Below are 18,411 nucleotides of genomic sequence, written 5' to 3'. Positions count from 1 at the left end.
CCCAGTCAACAGAAAATTTGGAATCCTGATCAGAAGTATCATAAGCAAACTCCACCCTTGATGACTGGATGGGAGATAGGAAATTCACCTCGGGGATCATGTCAGTCGCCCTGCTAGACAGGGGTCCAGAGAAGTAAATTCTGTGGGAAGAAATATCCAGGGAATTGTTATGGCTAGGCTTGCATAGGCCCTAGGGCCGATAGCCTAGTACCAACCTATGAACCTAGGTCTCTTATAGGGGAAAGGTTGGCTTCCTCTGATTAAAGTAATAAGGTCTTCAGCTATTCTTATCATTTGTTTTTTAGGCATAGAGGCCTGACCATGCAGTCTGGGCATCAATTTTCTAGGCATGGTTCGAGTTTTAGGCCTTGAAGAAGAAGATGGTGCCAGCTTAATATGCAAGTCAGTAGGCCTGAATACACCCTCAGAAGCCGGTGCCTGCACAGCGGCTCCAGACCCATCCAAGGTAGAGACATCCGCAGGTTCCACAGTTGAAGCATTTCGCGGCATACCGGACTCCGAATGGGTCTCAGTAGAGGCCTGCGAATCTGACGTAGCGGGTATCTGGGGCTGTGAAAGCGCCTCACTGAGTACTGGTGAACTGGGTGGCCTATCTCTGTCTTTATCTTTGCGTTTTTTCGGAATGTCGGTAGTCGGATGGCTTACTGAAGACATATCAGAATAATTGAACCAAGCACCAAAATATATAGAAGCGCAAGTATACCGACGACGGACAGTTTGTGATTTAAATAGGGCATAAAACCGACAGTGAGGTACGTCATGGTCAGGGCCTAGGCAAGGAATACAGTACGAATGAAAATCGTTATGAGGTATTTGCTTTCCACAAGAAATGCAATTATTTACTTATACTGACATCGGATTAGAGCAAGAAAAAGTTTCCCCAATGGGGTACTTAGCTTTTAGTTGAAGACTTCGGTTCTGAAACTCGAAAATGAAAAGTTCAGGAGTCGGCCAACCGGCACTTGCGAACTGCTTCTGCTTCGGGCACCGCACGGCAAGAAAGACTGATGTAATGACGTCGGCTGCATGTTTTATACCCCTGATGACCTGACGTCATCGAAGAAGAGACAGCAACCGACATAGGACCCAAGACTTTGTTAATCAGGCCGACTGAGGGCTACTGCAACCAGATAACCCAAATGTAATGACTGCAACAGTGAAACATGAAGAACATCTAAATAGTCTAGTGGGTAGCAGTGTTGAAACCACAGTGATCTGAGATACGACTGAAATTTTCTCATATGAAGCTTGGCCCAGAAAAGCATGGGGATTGCAGAAGCCATGAACCCCAGTTCTCCTAGAAACTCCCTGACATGAAGACAAGACAAGGGAAGCAGGAAAAGACAATTTATGAGCGAGAACACCTTGGTGGCAGAAAGAGGCACTAGCTTTGGAACAGTATGGATTCTGCAGCCTAGAAAGATGTGGTCCTGAGATGGATTCAACATTGACTTCTGACGGTTGACTGTCAACCCCAGGGTGTGCAACAGATGCTGGATAAAATAAAGATCTTGCACTAGTTTGGTTTGGGATAGGGCCTGAAGCAAGACGTCTTCCAGACTGGGAAAACTGTGAATGCTGCAAAGCCTGCAAAAGGTGACCATTGGAGCTAGACATTTGCTGAATAACCTTGGGGCCACTGAGAGCCCAAGGGCAAAACAGAGAACTGAAAATCAGAGGAAGAAACAGAAAAATGCAAAAATGTCCTGAATAGAGGGTGGATAGTAATATGAAGGTAGGTATCCTTTAGGTACAGGGAAACCAGAAAGGCCCGGGGAAGTAACAGTGGAAATAGAGTCTTCAGAGAAAGACTGAAGGTCTAGCCACCATGATGGCAAAGAAGCCCAAATGTCTATGACCTTAACCCAGGACTCACTTATTAAATTGTTACACCAAAGTGGACTTCCTGTCAGCAGCCTGCCTGCCCCTGTGGGAGTGGTTACTGCCTTGAAACTGTAGTTTTACTGGCCATTTTGGGTCAATTCCAAACTCCTTGATCTCTCTCTCTTAAAACCCGATTGCCTCGTGGTTTTGGCGTCTTTTTGGACTTGTGTTTTTCTGCATTGCCGCCTACTTTTGAGCATTTTCTGGCTTGTTAAACTTGATTTCTGTGTTTCTAACTGTATTTAGAACACAACCTAGAGCTGATTACTGAATTTCCTGCCTACACTTATTTTTAAAATCGTTTTTTTTCTTAAAACTTGCATTTTATCTGTCTCTGGCCTAGCACTCAAGTGTGGGGTCATTTACTGCACTGTTCTAACTTACTGATACGTGTGAACCTCTGCTTTCCTTAAAAAAAACAAAAAATCAAAAAAATCTTGCTTTTTTCCCCACTTTTCTGAGATTTAAAAAAGTTCAGTTACAAATTTGCTGTTCTGAACTGTTTGTAAGTTTCTTGCAGGCCATTGTTTGCTTGGGCTAAAGGGAAGTCTCTGTGCTCATCAGTGGCAGTGATAAACATTGAGCAGCCTGCCTGCCCCTGTGGGAGTGGTTACTGCCTTGAAACTGTAGTTTTATTGGTCATTTTGGGTCAATTCCTAACTCCTTGATCTCCCTCTCTTAAAACCCTCTTTTGCACGGTTTTGTGCGTTTTTGCGCATAGCGCAACATCGGGCAGCGCCGCCTAATTGGGTTTAAACTATTCCTGGCTCCACAAAGTCTGCTCTTCACGTTTTCCCTTAGAACTGCTCTATCTCTCAAATTAAACACCATATTCTCATTCTAAGGCCCCTCACTGGTCCAAATAAGTAATCTTACAAGTTACCACTAATAAACCATAAGCACTAATTACTCTTATACTCTCTACGATTACCTTGTCCCCTATTGGTCCGTTTTAATTCAGTTCCCTATATTACTCTAGCATGTCCAAAGGTCAGTCAATGGTTTCCTCTCCAGTCCAGCTGGTGAATCTGGGAATTTTGAGGCAATGTTACAACTGTCTCATGTACACGGACAACCCTCTCCTCCTCCAAACAGGTTCAAATATATGTGAGAGATGCAACCATATAGCCAAACTTGAGGCTGAGCTCTCTCATCTCAAAACTGGTGTAACCAGTCAGGAGGAGAAGGTAACCTCACACAACACAATTCCAGTATCACACAGTCCCACCACAACAGCGAACCAAACGCATAAAAACACAAAAACTTACTCGGAGGCTCTAAATAAAAATCTACCTAAGCAACAGAGACCTCCAAATCAGACATCCAAGCAAACGCTACCCCAAAACAAAACACGTACAACACATAGCACACAAAGTCAGTGCGCCAAGCAGTCACAGCCCTTAAGGCTGAATAACACACCTGATACCCTTGTAATAGGTGACTCTATTGTCAGACACACTGATGTCCCGCTCACCAGGCTGAATAAAGAGAAGGTCACAGTGAGCTGCCTGTCGGGAGCTAGGATCCGCCACATAATGCAAGCACTCAGGTCACTCCAAAGCAAATACAAATATGACTCAGTCATTGTACATGCTAGCGTGAATGACCTGAGACGTACCTCGCTCGACTACATGAAAAGAGACATAGAGGAGCTCTCTGATCATGTAGCCCAGGCCGGTATGACCCTGACCTTGAGCAGCATCTTACCCTCACCTAGAATGATGCCACATTATAAAGACAAAATTATCGATTTTAACAATTGGCTAAAATGTTGGTGTCATTCAAAGGGGATCCAGTGTCTGTCAGCCTGGGATGACATGCTCGACAAGCCACGTTGCTTCGCTAGGGACGGCTTGAACCTGTCACCCCTGGGCTTTCGCCACCCCCATAGTGCCTTTTTTAGGCAAGGCTCAAAAGTCAAACCCACCTCCATAGACAACACAAGGAACAAGAAACTAAGGGTAATGCTGCTAAACACCAGAAGTCTTAACCTCAAGATGCATGCACAAGAAGCTCTCCTCAGTATGGAGAACATCGATATCTGTGCAGTGACAGAAACCTGGTTCAAGGCTCGAGACAGCACCCCAGCACTACCAGGTTATACCTCATATCATGCTTTTCGGCCCCAAAACCTGGACCAAACCACAAAAGGAGGGGGAGTTTCCATATTTATCAAGGATATCCACACCTCCAGGTTAGTGGCAGTGCACAAAGTATCAGAGACCATCCATGTGCAACTGACAGTGGGCAAGACTGCTTTTCAGTTTATAGCATCCTACAGACCACCCTCTCAAAGTCAGGAATCCCACTCAGCTTTCCTGAAAACATTGGAGAACACTAAGATCTCTCCAAACACCATTATATTGGGCGACTTCAACTACCCAAACATAGACTGGGAGCATTACTCAAGCCCCAGCACCTTAGCCCAAAGGTTCCTGGAATTTATAAACTCAAATGCTATGGAACAACTAGTCACCACTCCCACAAGAGGGGAAAACATTCTAGACCTGATCATTACCAACATGGGGACTCTATGCTCCATACCAGAAGTATATCCCTCATTGGTAAGATCAGACCATAAATTAATTTCACTGGATATCCACATCCCGGACCCCACCCCCAGCCCAGAAAACCACAGTGAAAAACTTCTCAAAAGCGAACTTCACACTTCTTAAAACTGAAGTGGAATCCTTCAAGGCCCCAGGGCCAGTGGAAACTACGGCCCAAACTGCAGAATCCTATATAAACGCATTCTACAGACATCTCCAGGAATGCATGGATCATGCTATCCCAAACAAAATCAAGACCCAATCATCCAAAGGCAGGCGTCCAGTCTGGTGGACCCCAGCCATAAATAAACTGTACAACAGAAGGAGGAAGCTACTACATGATAGAGCAAAATCCCTAAAAGGGAAGGCATCTCTGATCAGTACTAGCAAAAAATTACGATCCCTCATAAAATCCTCCAAGGCCAGCTTCGAGAGAAAAATTGCACAGGACACTGAAGACAATCATAAGGCTTTTTTCAGTTATGTTAGGAACCTGTGATGCAACTCCCAGATGTGTTCTGAGTTGATTGTAAACGACAAAAAATACGCTGAACCCACAGACATCGCCAATATCCTGGCAGACAGGTTCAGTGCAAACTTCTCCCCCCCAAAAGAGCAAGTATCGATCCCGGCAGAGTGCAGCCTCCCAAACATCTCTGATGCTCAGGTGAAGGCCGCCCTCTCCAAAGCAAAAAACACTGCTTCCATGGGACCAGATGGCGTCCCGGGTTGCATCCTACATGAACTCCAAGAAGAACTAATCCCTCAAGTAAAACTGCTGTACAATCTCAGCCTCACTACATGATATGTGCCCAAAGAATGGCGTACAGCAACAGTGGTCCCACTCCACAAAGGTGGCGCCTCTGCGGACCCTGAAAACTATCGCCCCATAAGCCTGACTAGCCTAGTATGCAAGACTATGGAAAGGATCATCATGGAACTCAAACAAAGTCATTGGGGACCTACAGACACTAGATCCTACCCAATTTGGCTGCGTCAAGGGCAGATCCTGCCTTTTGAACCTGGTCGACTTCTTTGAAACAGTCACCAAGGCCATAGATGAAGGGAAGGTAGTCCACACAGCCTATCTGGACCTAGCAAAGGCATTTGACACAATACCCCACTTGGGCATCATAGATAAGCTATCCAGCCTAAATATAAACCCCTATGTCACAAGATGGGTCCCAAACTGGCTCAAAGACAGAACCCACAGAGTCAGAGTTGCTGGAGCCATGTCAGACTCGAAACAGGTCACAAGTGGCATCCCACAAGGTTCTGTCCTGGGACCTCTCTTGTTCGGTATTTACTTTTCTGAGGTACAGGCCAACGTGGGAGGACTATGGCTCACCAAGTTCGCAGATGACTGCAAACTGGGCGCCATAATCGACTCTCCAGCTGACACAAACATCCTTCAAAAAGGTCTCGCAGAGATGGATAACTGGTGCCAGATCCATGGTCTAAAGCTAAATGCCAAAAAGTGTATAGTCATACCCTTTGGCAAAAACAATGTGCCCACAAATTACCACATAGGTGGTAACCCATTAAGTACAAAGAAAGTAATTAGGGATCTGGAGACCCAAGTTGAACAATCAGATTGCTTAATTAATTAGTGATTTCTATTGGTCTTTGTATGGTACAGGAAAGCTTAGTTTGAATGTATTTTTAATGTCTGAAGAAGCAGTTGGTTCAATTGCGAAAGGGCTCACAATAAACATAATAATTTTTACCTTCCTATGTGATCTTTGATGGGTGAATCCTGCCCTGGTTTGGTTCATCTGCTTTGTGTTTACTTTGTTTTGCTGGTATTTGTAATTAGTTGTACCATTTGTCTCTCTTGCTACTTACTATTTTTGAACTTTTGAAACAATCACATACAGTTAGATAACTGCCTGAACTGTGAAGGATAATTTGACATATGTATGAGGAAAGTACAGTTGTGTACCTACCATAAATGTAGTTGTTCGAGTGTATTCACTGTTGCAGTCATTACACTTGGGTTATCCTGCTGGCAGGCTACTCGCAGTCAGCCTGAATTCCAAAGTCCTGGTCCAGCGTCTGTTGCTGTTGCCTCTTCCCTGACGTCAGTGCGCCAGGGGTATACAAGATGCAGCCAACACCATTTTCTTCAGTTTTTCTTGCCCCAGATGTCAGGTGCTCCCAAAAGGGTAGGCTAAAAACATTGCTGACAAAAAGCATGCACAAAATAAACATTACCTTCATTTACAAGCAAATACACCACATAGGTTGTATAGAATAGAGAGGCTCAGATAAGTCCCAGCAAAGAAAGGGGGATGGTGGGTGGGTAACCTGGACTGCAACAGTGAATACACTCGAACATCTACATTTATGGTAGGTACACAACTGTACTATGTTCATCGTGTTTCACTGTTGCAGTCATTACACTTGGGTTGAATCCCAAAGCAGAGGTTGGGCGGCTGGATCTAGATAGGATTAGGAGTGGCTATGAGGCCCTGCAGAACTGCAGTGGCAAAGCCTGCTCTGGATTTAGAGTAAAGAGGTAAGTGGTAGTCTTGGTAAAGGTGTGCACTGAACTCCAAGTTGCAGCCACCAAAATTTCCTTGTTTGGTACTCCTCTGAGAAAGGCTGCTGATGTGGCTGCTGCCCTGGTAGAATGTGTCCTAACAATCTTAGGTACTGATTTGCCATGCTGTGCATAGCAGTAGCGAATGCAGTGTCCTATCCATTTTGAAATAGTCTGCTTTGAAATAGCCTTTCCTTGTGATCCTGCAGCATATGCCACAAAAAGTTGCTCAGTCTTTCTAAAAGCTTTAGTTTTGTCCAGGTAGAAGCGTAGCTGTCTGTGAATGTCCAAAGAGTGCAGAAGTATCTCCCCTTTATTCTGGGGATTTGGAAAATGTTGGCAAATGAATGGTTTGGTTAAGAGCCACACTGGAAACTACCTTTGGCATAAATGTTGGGTTTGTCCTTAAAGAAACCCTGTCCGGATGGAAAATGATAAAATGTTCCACTGCCATCAATGCCTGTAACTCTGAGACTCTTCTTGCTGAAGTTATTGCTAGGAGCAGAGCAGTTTTCCATGATAAAAATTTTATCTCAGCTGTATTGGCTGGCTCAAAAGGAGGCAGTGTGAGCTTTTCCAAGACAAAGTTGAGGTCCCATGTAGGTAGCGGCGCTCTCCTTGGGGGTCTTATGTTCTTGGCCCCTCTGAGGTACTGTCTTAGCAGTGGATGTGAAAAAATAGGAGGTTCCGTATTGTAATGAGCTGAAATGGCAGAAGCATGGATCTTGATTGATGAGATGGATAGGCCTTTGTCCAACATCTCAGTTAGGTATTGTAAAATCTGAGGAATATTTGGAACAAGTGGTTCAAGTCCTTGTGCCTGGTTCCAAGCACAGAATCTCTTCCATTTCTCTGCATAAGATTTTCTTGTGCTGGGCCTTCTGGCTTCCAAAATGACATCCATAACTGCTTTAGAGAGAGGTGTATTATGAGTGGTTATATTCTTCGCCATGCAGCCAGATTTAAGGTTTTGAGTTGGCTGTGCAGAATCTGATTGTTTTGTTGGGTCAGAATATGAGGAATTTGAGGTAAAGTCCAGGCTGGACCATGAGACAAATTCTTTAGGATTGGGTACCACTGCTGGGGCAATCAGAATAATTTTTGGCTTCTCTTGTCTGACCTTTAGGAGTACCTTGGGGAGGAGAGGCAGTGGAGGAAAGGCATAAACTGTCAGGGCTTTCCAGCTGAATGAAAGAGCATCCACCGTCCATGCTTGAGTGTGATAAGTCCTTGTGCAGAATCTCTGTAGTTGGCAGTTGTGAGTGGAGGCAAATAGATCTATGTCTGGGCATCCCCACTTCCTTGTTATCATGCTGAAGATTTGTGGATCTAGTTTCCACTCGTGAGGGTCCATGAGGTTTCTGCTTAGTTCATCTGCCAGAGTATTTTTCTTTCCTGGCAGGAACTGTGCCTGTAGATGTACTTGGTAGGCCAATGCTGTGTTCCACAAGGTCATGGCTTGCCTGCAGAGGGGGTAGGAATGTGTGCCCACTTGCTTGTTTATGTACCACATGACTGTAGTGTTGTCCATCTTTAGTAAAAGTTGTCCTAGCTGAATTAGATCCTTGAAGGCTGTCAGGGCATTCTATACAGCTAGCATCTCTTTTTGATTGATATGAAGATGCATTTGGTCTGCAGGCCACGTGCCCTAAATACATTTTCCCGCCATGTGTGCCCCCCAGGCATAATCCGATGCATCTGTTGTTAGTATCTACCTGTCTGTGGGTAAAGAGAAAGGCTGTCCCTTGTTGTGGTGACAGGATTGTGCTCACCATCGAAACTCTTGTTGCAGGCAGGGAATGAGAGTGTCTCCAGGCTGTGGCAATGTTGAGTCCAAACTCTTTTTAGATACCATTGTAACTTCCTAATATGCAGTTTTGCATATGGAATTAGCAGAATGCAGGATGCCATGAAGCCCAAAGCCGCAGATTTTTTCTTGCAGGTAGCTGGGTCTTTGTTGCCATCATTTGGAAGTAATGAGTAAGTTGCCTTTGTTTGCCTGGCGTGAGATAAGCCATCTGGGCAGTTGTATTTAAGCTTGCACCCAGGAATATTATCTCTTGAGAGGGCACTAGTTTTGATTTATTTTTGTTTACTGTGTACCCTAGGCAAATTAATAATCTTTTTACAAACGCCATATGCTGTAGTAGAATGTCCTTGTTCTCTGCTTGAATTAGGCAGTCATCCAAGTAGGGATATATTTGAATTCCTTTTTGTCTGCAAAATGCAATTACTGGTGCCAGGCATTTTGTGAAGACCCTGGACGCAGTAGATAAGCCAAAGGGCAGTGCAGAGAATTGGTAATGCATTGAGCCAGCTATGAATCTGAGGTATCTTCTGCAAGATTGTCTGATTGGGACATGCAGGTATGCCTCTTTGAGGTCCAAAGTAACGAGCCAAGCCTTCTTGCCCAGCATGGGTAGAAGTTGCTCCAGTGTCAACATTCTGAATTTGGGAACGTTCAGGAAAGTATTTAGAGTAGACAGGTCCGGTACTGGTCTCCAGGCTTTGTCCTTTCTGGGTACCAAGAAAAGTCTAGAGTAAAATCCTTGCCCCTGCTCTTGCTGTGGTACTTTTTGAATTGCCCTCATGTCCACGAGAGCAGAAATTTGCTTTTGTGCCTCTGCCCATTGATTGAGTGGCAGGTGTGACATACCTTTTGCCCTTGGGAGGGTGTGGAAGTGGAACCTGTAGCCCTGAGAAATAATATTTAGTACCCATTTGTCCTGGGTGATCATGTGCTAATTTTGTGAGAAAAGTGCTAGTTTTCCCCCTAAGGGTGCTGCCAAAAGGTAAGAGCTTGGCATTGGCAGTGGAAAGTCATTGAGATTGTTTCCTATACAGCTGTGATTTATCTTCTCCGCCTTTGGGGCTGAAGCACCCCATTGCTTAGGTATGTATGAGCCTTGGGGCTGAGATCTGCCTCTTGGGCGTCTGTATCTGCCTCTTTGTGGCCTATCTGACACCGGAAAGGACCAATTTTTAGAAGGCCAATTCCTGCTAAATCTGGGTGGCTGAACCTGTAAGAAATCCTTTACTGTCTGCATTGATTTTGCTTTATCCTCCATTTTCTTTAACACCTCTTCTGCCTTAACACCAAACAAGGTATCATGCTGTAATGGAGCATCCAATAATTTTGCTTTAATATGATCAGGTAAACTCTGTTCTTTTAACCAAGCATGCCTTCGAATGACAGAACCTGTAACTGCAGCTCTGCAAGAAGCCTCTAAAGAATCAAAACCACATTGCAGAGTATGCTTTCCCACTTGTTCAGCTGAATGCAATAAATCCTGCATTTCCTTGTTTTCAGGACATTCAGAGTTTGTCAGCATTTTCTGTTTCAGCAGAGACATTAGATATTGTTGATATTTAAGCATGTGAAATTGGCAGTTTAAAGCCCTTACAGCTGACGTAGCAGAGGTGTAAACTTTTTCCCCCATCTGTCCAGTGCTCTAGAATCCCTATCAGAGGGAACAGGTTTTTTTGCAGTGGAAGCCTTGACCCCTTTGGGACCCTGAGAAACTGTTTCTGGATCAGCAGCAGGGTTTTTTATAAAGAAATTTATGGGAATCTGGAAAGTACAGTTTTGTACCTACCATAAATGTAGATGTTCGAGTGTTCACACTGCTGCAGTCATCACACTTGGTTTATCCTGCTGTCAGGCGGTCCCGCAGTCGGCCAGAGTTCCAAAGTATTGGTCCGGCGTCGGTTGCTGTCGCTTCTTTCCTGACGTCAGTGCGCCAGGGGTATAAAGGATGTATCCGACGCCATTTTCTTCAGTTTTTCTTGCCCCAGATGTCAGGAGCTCCCAAGTGGGTAGGCAATACATATTGCTAATCAAAAATATACATATAAAATAAAAACAATACCTTCAGTTACCAGCAAATACACCCCAAAGGTTGTATAGGATAGAAGGGTATGGATAAGTCCAGCTAGTTCAGAGGGGATGGAGGGAGGGTAACCTGGACTGCAGCAGTGTGAACACTCGAACATCTACATTTATGGTAGGTACAAAACTGTACTATGTTCATCGTATTACACTGCTGCAGTCATCATACTTGGGTTGAATCCCAAAGCTAAGTTTGGGTGGCTGGTCTATAAAGAGTTAGGATTGGCTAAGAGGCCCTGCAGAACTGCAGTGGCAAATCCTGTTCTGGATTTAGAGTAAAGAGGCAGGTGGTAATGCTTGGTGAAGGTGTGCACTGAACTCCAAGTTGCAGCCTCCAAAATTTCCTTGGTAGGTACTCCTCTGAGAAAGGCTGCTGAAGTGGCTGTTGCCCTGGTGGAATGAGGCCTAATGTTATTAGGGACTGATTTTCCATGCGGTGTGTAGCAGTACCGAATAGTGTCCTATCCATTTGGATATAGTCTGCTTTGAGATATTGCCTTGTGATCCTGCAGCATATGCTACAAACAGTTGATCAGTTTTCCTGAAAGCTTTTGCTTTGTCCAAGTAGAAGCATAGCTGCCTGTGTATGTCCAAAGAATGCAGAGGTTTCTCCCCTTTATTTTGGGGGTTTGGATAAAAAGTAGGCAAATGGATGGTTTGGTTAAGAGCCACACTAGATACCACCTTTGGCATGAAGGTAGGGTTTGTCCTTAAAGATACCCTATCCTGATGAAAAATTATAAAAGGTTCCACTGCCATTAATACCTGTAGCTCTGAGACTCTTCGTGCTGAAGTTACTGCCAGGAGCAGAGCTGTTTTCCATGATACAAATTTTAGATTGGTTGTATTGGCTGGCTCAGAAGGTGGTAAGGTCAGTTTTTCCAAAACGAAATTGAGGTCCCAAGTTGGTGTTGGTGCTCTCCGGGGCGGTCTTGTGTTTTTAGCCCCTCTGAGGTACTGCTTTAGCAAGGGATGAGAGAATAAAGGAGGATCCGTGTTGTAATGTGCAGAAATGGCAGAGGCGTGAATCTTAATTGATGAAAAGGATAGGCCTCTGTCCAGCATCTCAGTTAAGTATTGTAAAATCTGAGGAATGTTTGGAACAAGAGGGTCAAGGCTGTGCGCCTGGTTCCAGGCACAGAATCTCTTCCATTTTTCTGAGTAAGCTTTCCTGGTGCTAGGCCTCCTGGCCTCCAAAATGACATCCATAACAGCTTTAGAGAGAGGTGTTGCCTGTTTGACTAAAGTCTCTGCCATGCAGCCAGGTTTAGGGTTTTGAGCTGACCGCGCAGGATCTGATTGTTTTGTTGAGTCAGAAGGTGTGGAATTTGGGGCAAAATCCATGGTGGGCCCTGAGCCAAGTTCCTTAAGATAGGGTACAAGTGCTGGCATGGCCAGTCTGGAGCAATCAGGATCATCTGTGGTTTTTCTTGTCTGGCTTTTAGGACTACCTTTGAAAGGAGAGGCAGTGGTGGGAAGGCATAGACTTTTAGGTTTTTCCAGCTGAACAGAAGAGCATCCACTTTCCATGCTTGTTTGTGATAAGTCCTTGTGCATAATTTTTGTAGATGGCAATTCAGAGGGGAGGCAAAAAGATGTATGTCTGGGCATCCCCATTTTTGTGTTATCATGCTGAAGATTTGTGGGTTCAGTTTCCATTCGTGAGGGTCCATGACATTTCTGCTTAGGTCGTCTGCCAGAGTATTTTTCTTTCCTGGCAGGAATTGTGCTTGCAGGTGAACTTGGTACGTTAGAGCTGTGTTCCACAAGGTCATGGCTTGCCTGCATAGGGGATAAGAGTGAGTGCCCCCTTGTTTGTTTATGTACCACATTACTGTGGTGTTGTTTGTCTTTAGTAATAGTTGTCCTGGGTGTAGAAGGTCCTTGAAAGCTGTTAGGGCATTCTGAACAGCCAACATCTCTTTTTGACTGATGTGAAGATGCATCTGGTCTGTGGTCCACTTGCCCTGAATGCATGTTCCTGCCATGTGTGCTCCCCAGGCGTAATCCGAAGCATCTGTTGTTAGAGTTTGCCTGGCTGTGGGTTGGGTAAAGGCTGACCCTTATTTAGGTGACATGCCTGTGCCCACCATCGAAACTCCTGTTGTAGGCAGGGAATTATTGGAATTACTGCTTCTAGACTGTGAGAATGTTGAGTCCAAACACTTTTTAGGTACCATTGTAATTTCCTCATATGCAGTCTGGCATATGGTATTAGTAGTATGCAGGATGCCATGAATCCCAGGGCCTGCAGAATTTTTCTTGCAGGGAGATGGGACGTTTTTGCCAGTAGTTGAAAATATTGAGTTAGTTGCACTTGTTTTTCTGGCATGAGGTAAGCCATCTGGGCCGTTATATTTAAGCTGGCACCCAGGAATGTAATCTGTTGTCAGGGCACTAGTTTTGACTTCTTTTTGTTTACTGTGTACCCTAGAGAAATTAGCAACCTTTTCACAAATGCCAGATGCTGTAGAAGAATGTCCTTTGTCTCTGCTTGAATGAGGCAGTCGTCCAGGTATGGATATATTTGAATTCCTTTTTGTCTGCAAAATGCAATTACTGGTGCCAGGCACTTTGTGAAGACCCTGGGTGCAGTAGATAAGCCAAAGAGTAGTGCAGAGAATTGTACCAGCTTTGAATCGGAGGTATCTTCTGCAATTTTGTCTGATAAGTACATGCAGGTATGCCTCTCAGGTCCAGAGTAACAAGCCAAGCCTTCTTGCCCAGCATGGGTAGAAGCTGCTGTAATGTCAACATTTTGAATTTCGGAATATCCAGGTACATATTCAGAATTGAAAGGTCCAATATAGGCCTCCAGGCTTTGTCCTTTCTGGGGACCAGGAAGAGTCTTGAGTAAAATCCTTGTCCTTGTTCCTGTTGTGGTACTTTGTGTATAGCTCTAATGTCCATGAGGCTGAAATTTGTTTTTGTGCCTCTGCCCATTGATTTTGTGGCAGGTCTGGCATTCCTTTTAGCTTTGGTAAAGTATGGAAGTGGAATCTGTAACCTTGAGACACAATATTCAGGACCCATTTGTCTTGGGCGATTGTTTGCCAGTTTTGAGAAAAAAGTGCTAATTTTCCCCCTAAGGGGACTTCCAGAAGGGACGTGCTTGGCATATGCAAAAGAAAGTCATTGTGATGGTTTCCTGTAAGGTTAAGACTTGTCCTCACCTCCTTTTGGGGTTGAGGTGCCCCACTGTCGTTGTCTGTTTGAGCCTTGGGGTTGAGATCTGCCTCTTGGGCATCTGTATCTGCCCCTCTGTGGCCTGTCTGACACTGGAAAGGACCAATTTTTTATTGGCCAATTTCTGCTAAACCAAAGTGGCTGTACTTGTAAGAAATCCTTGACTGTTTGCATAGATTTAGCTTTATCCTCCATTTTCTTTAACACCTCTTCTGCCTTAACACCAAACAAGGTATCATGTTGTAAAGGAGCATCCAATAACTTTGCCTTAACATGTTCAGGTAAACTCTGTTCTTTTAACCAAGCATGTCTTCGAATAACAGAACCTCTAACTGCGGCTCTACAAAAGGCCTCTAAAGAATCAAAACCACATTGCAGAGTACGTTTTCCCACCTGTTCAACTGCATGCAATAAATCCTGCATTTCTTTACAATCAGGAGCTTCTGAGCTAGCAAGCATTTTCTGTTTTAACTGAGCCATTAAATATTGTTGGTACTTAAGCATGTGAAACTGGCAATTTAAAGCTCTTACTACTAAAGTTGCAGAAGTGTATACTTCTTCCCCCATCTATCCAAAGCTATGGAATCTCTGTCAGAGGGTACTGGATTTTTTGCAATGGAAGCCTTAACCCCTTTTGGACCGTGGGAAATAGTTTCTGGATCAGCAGAAGGGTTTGTATATAAACTTGTGAGAGTCAGGGACTCTATAATACCTATCTGGCTTGGCTGGAGCAGGGGGCAAAGAGTCAGGAGATGAGCTGGATTCAGAGAACACATCATCCACAATGTCTTGTACAGGCGGAATAGCCAGGGGCCTGTGCTGAGGCAATAAGGGGAAATCCCTGAGCCTTTTCTTGGATTCTGAGTATTCCTGACTTTCCCAATGGAAATGTTCCCTCATGGTATGTAAAGTTTCCCCAAAAGAGTAATCCTCAGGAGGAGAGGCTGAAGGGATAGATTCCTCAGCATCAGAGTCCTCATAGGGGGGTAAAGAGTATCCCTGGTCCGAAGAGGAATCAGAGGAAATGGAAACCTTATCAGTGGAGTCATAGTCTGTATCCTGCCTAGGCCTTTTCTCAGGAGGGGGATGGGAACCCCTGATTAGAGTAATGAGGTCTTCGGCCATTTTAAGCATCTGTTTCTTAGGCATGGAGGACTGTCCAGGAGAATGCTGTACTTGTTTCTTTGTCTTTAATGGTACCTTTGTCTTGGCTGTTGATTTAATGGTAAGTTGTGAAGATCTGAAAACACCCTCAGAAGCCGGTGCCTGCTCAGCGGCTCCGGACCCATCTGAGGGATTAGTTTCCGTAGGCCCAATACCTTGAGTTTCCAGAGGCCTAGTTGTCTCCACGTGGGAGTCGGAGGTGGCCTGTGGCTCTGAGGTAGCGGGTGTCAGGGGCTGCGAAAGCTCCTCACTGAGAACCGGCGACTGGCCTAGAAGAGGTTTAGTCTGTTTTGGACCTCAGATGCCTGCCTTTGTCCTTGTCTTTGCGTTTTTTCGGAATTGCGGTCGTCGGTTGATCCGACGGCATAGTATAACTGAACCTTCGGCCAAAGTAGTGCAAAGCAAAATCAAAATGTCTTTTTATAGTTCGTTTGTTAAATCTAGCACAAAACCGACAACTAGTGACGTCGTGATCAGGGCCTAGGCATGGAATTTAGTAAGAGTGGAAGTCCTTATGAGGTATTTGCTTCCCACAAGAAATACAATTAATAACTTTTTCTGACATCGGTCTGAGGCAAGAAAAAAGTTTCCCCAACGGGGTACATAGCTTTATTGAAGACTTTGGATCTGAAATTCAACTTCAAAAATCTCAGGAGTCGGCCGACCGGCAATTGCGAACTGCTTCTGCTTCGGGCACCGCGCGGCAAGAAAGACTGAAGAAAATGGCATCGGATGCATCTTATATACCTCTGGCACACTGACGTCAGGGAAGAAGTGACAGCAACTGATGCCAGACCAAGACTTTGGAACTCTGGCTGACTGCAGGACCGCCTGACGGCAGGATAACCCAAGTGTGATGACTGCAGCAGTGTAACACGATGAACATCCCTGTAGTACCTATCTGGCTTAACTGGTGCAGGGGGTAAGGAATCAGGAGACAAACTGGATTCACAAAATACATCACCTAGCACAGGAGGGATAGCAAGAGGTCTGTGCTGAGGCAATAAAAGAAAGTCTCTGAGCCTTTTCTTGGATTCTGAATAATCCTGGCTCTCACAATGGAAATGCACCCTCATGGTATGCAGGGTTTCCCCAAAAGAGTAGTCCTCAGGAGGAGAGGCTGAAGGGATAGATTCTTCAGCATCAGAGTCCTCATAGGGAGGAAGAGAATATCCCTGTTCTGAAGAGGAATCAGAAGAAATAGAAACCTGGTCAGAGGAATCATAGTCAGTGTCTTGCCTAGGCCTTTTATCAGGAGGGGGATGGGAACCCCTGATCAGGAGGGGGATGGGAACCCCTGATCAGGAGGGGGATGGGAACCCCTGATCAAAGTAATTAGGTCCTCAGCCATTTTAAGCATCTGTTTCTTAGGCATGGATGACTGTCCAGGAGAATGCTGTACTTGTTTCTTTGTCTTTAAAGGTGTTTTAGACTTTGCCTTGGCTGTTGAAGTGGTCTTGATAGTAAGCTGTGTAGGTCTGAAAACACCCTCAGAAGCCGATGCCTGTTCAGCGGCTCCGGACCCATCTGAGGGAATAGTTTCCGTAGGCCCAATACCTTGAGTTTCCAGAGGCCTAGTTGTCTCCACGTGGGGGTCGGAGGCGGCCTGTGGTTCTGAGGTAGCGGGTGTCAGGTGCTGCGAAAGCGCCTCACTGAAAACTGGCGACTGGCCTATAAAAGGCTTCGTCGTTGGTTTTCGACCTCCAATGCCTGTCCTTTTATTTGTCTTTGCGCTTTTTATGAATTCCGGTCGTCGGTTGTTCCGACGGCATTATATAGTTAAACCTTCGGCCAAAATAATGTAAAGCAAAATCAAAAAAAGTATCAAGTTATACATCCACCCATACTACACACTATTAACATAACTGCAGCAGCTACTGCTACAGGATAAAGTGTTACTCTATGAAATAGTAAAAACTTTCTTACCTCAAGTTCTTTTTCATCGAAATACTGAAGCCACTGTAGAGGAACAACTTCATTAAAACCATCAAGAAAAGCTTTGGTTTGATCTTCCACTCCCCGAGAAAACCTCCACTCTGCCATAAGACTAGAACATACAATAAAAGTTCTGACAACTTAGGGAAACGTGATATGACTTAACTAAGCTGCTGACAACTGGTGATTCTTTCAAAAGATTGAAATTTTTTTTTTTTGCTAACAACTGCATTAAGTGATGCATCATAAAAGTTGAAGACTGAACATGGCTTAAAGGCAGAAACAGAAAATGTCCAGAAAGAATTTTGAAAATCATGCGATGATCTATGCAGCAGGTTAGCCCATTAAAATAATCATACAAGCATACACCTCCAAACAAAGTACAGCAGAAAACTCCAATATACTATTTTTTGCTTATAATATTGTCAAGCAATACATAGTAAATTTAGCAACTTGGAATTTCATGCCTTATATTACCTAAATAATTCTACACATTTTGAAGCAATTAGTTTGAAACGTGCAACCCAAATCCATCAATCCACTATTAGTGGTGATGAAGCATGCAAACACCGGCTTTGGGTTTGTAATACATTTTTTTTGCAACAACATTTATCCATTTGCAATTTTTTTCATAACTGTTTCATCGCTGCTGTAACGAAAACATATAATACATGTATACAAAGACCCAGATGACAATTATACCTCATCACATCAAATCCTTATGATTTACAACAGCATTCACGCCTTGATGCTACTACTGCTTTATAGTCCCAAAGCATTTCTGATGACATGATTCCCCCTACTCTTCTATAACAAATGCTACTTTTTTACCAAGTTTCTCATATGCCCACATAACGACATTTAAATTAAATGAAAGCTGGATAAAGTACAGTTGTGTACATTTACCATAAATGTAGATGTTTGAGTGTATTCACTGCTGCAGTCATTACATTTGGGTAATCTGCTGGAAGGTTGCCCTCAGTCGGCCTGATTAACAAAGTCTTGGGTCCTGCGTCGATTGTTGTTGCTTCTTCCATGACGTCAGGGGTATAAAACATGCAGCCAATGCCATTGCATCAGTTTTTCTTGCCCCAGATGTCTTGTGCCCCCCTAATGGGGAGCAAATAAAATTAAAAACACAAAATTATACCTCCAACCAAAAGCAAATACACCAAAAAGGTTTTTAAGCATAGTAAAGGAAAGTAAAGGTATAGCCAGAGAAAAGTAGGGGGCTGGAGGCA

At 44.3% G+C, this 18,411-nt stretch overlaps 1 protein-coding gene across 1 annotated transcript in view; it reads right to left on the bottom strand.

Annotated features, from left to right (window-relative positions):
• The window catches only part of WWP1 (WW domain containing E3 ubiquitin protein ligase 1), a 2,386,594-nt gene that overhangs the window by 574,418 nt on the left and 1,793,765 nt on the right, over window positions 1-18,411 (bottom strand). Inside the window, exon 22 of the mRNA XM_044065992.1 lies at window positions 17,162-17,282. Within this exon, the coding sequence (XP_043921927.1) occupies window positions 17,162-17,282 (121 nt within the window). The remainder of the gene's footprint in view (window positions 1-17,161; window positions 17,283-18,411) is intronic.

This window comes from Protopterus annectens, chromosome 3.part0, assembly GCF_019279795.1.
Source record: "Protopterus annectens isolate FY-2018-M chromosome 3.part0, PAN1.0, whole genome shotgun sequence".
Classification (NCBI taxonomy): Eukaryota; Metazoa; Chordata; order Ceratodontiformes; family Protopteridae; genus Protopterus; species Protopterus annectens.
This window is presented reverse-complemented; position numbering and strand designations above follow the sequence as displayed.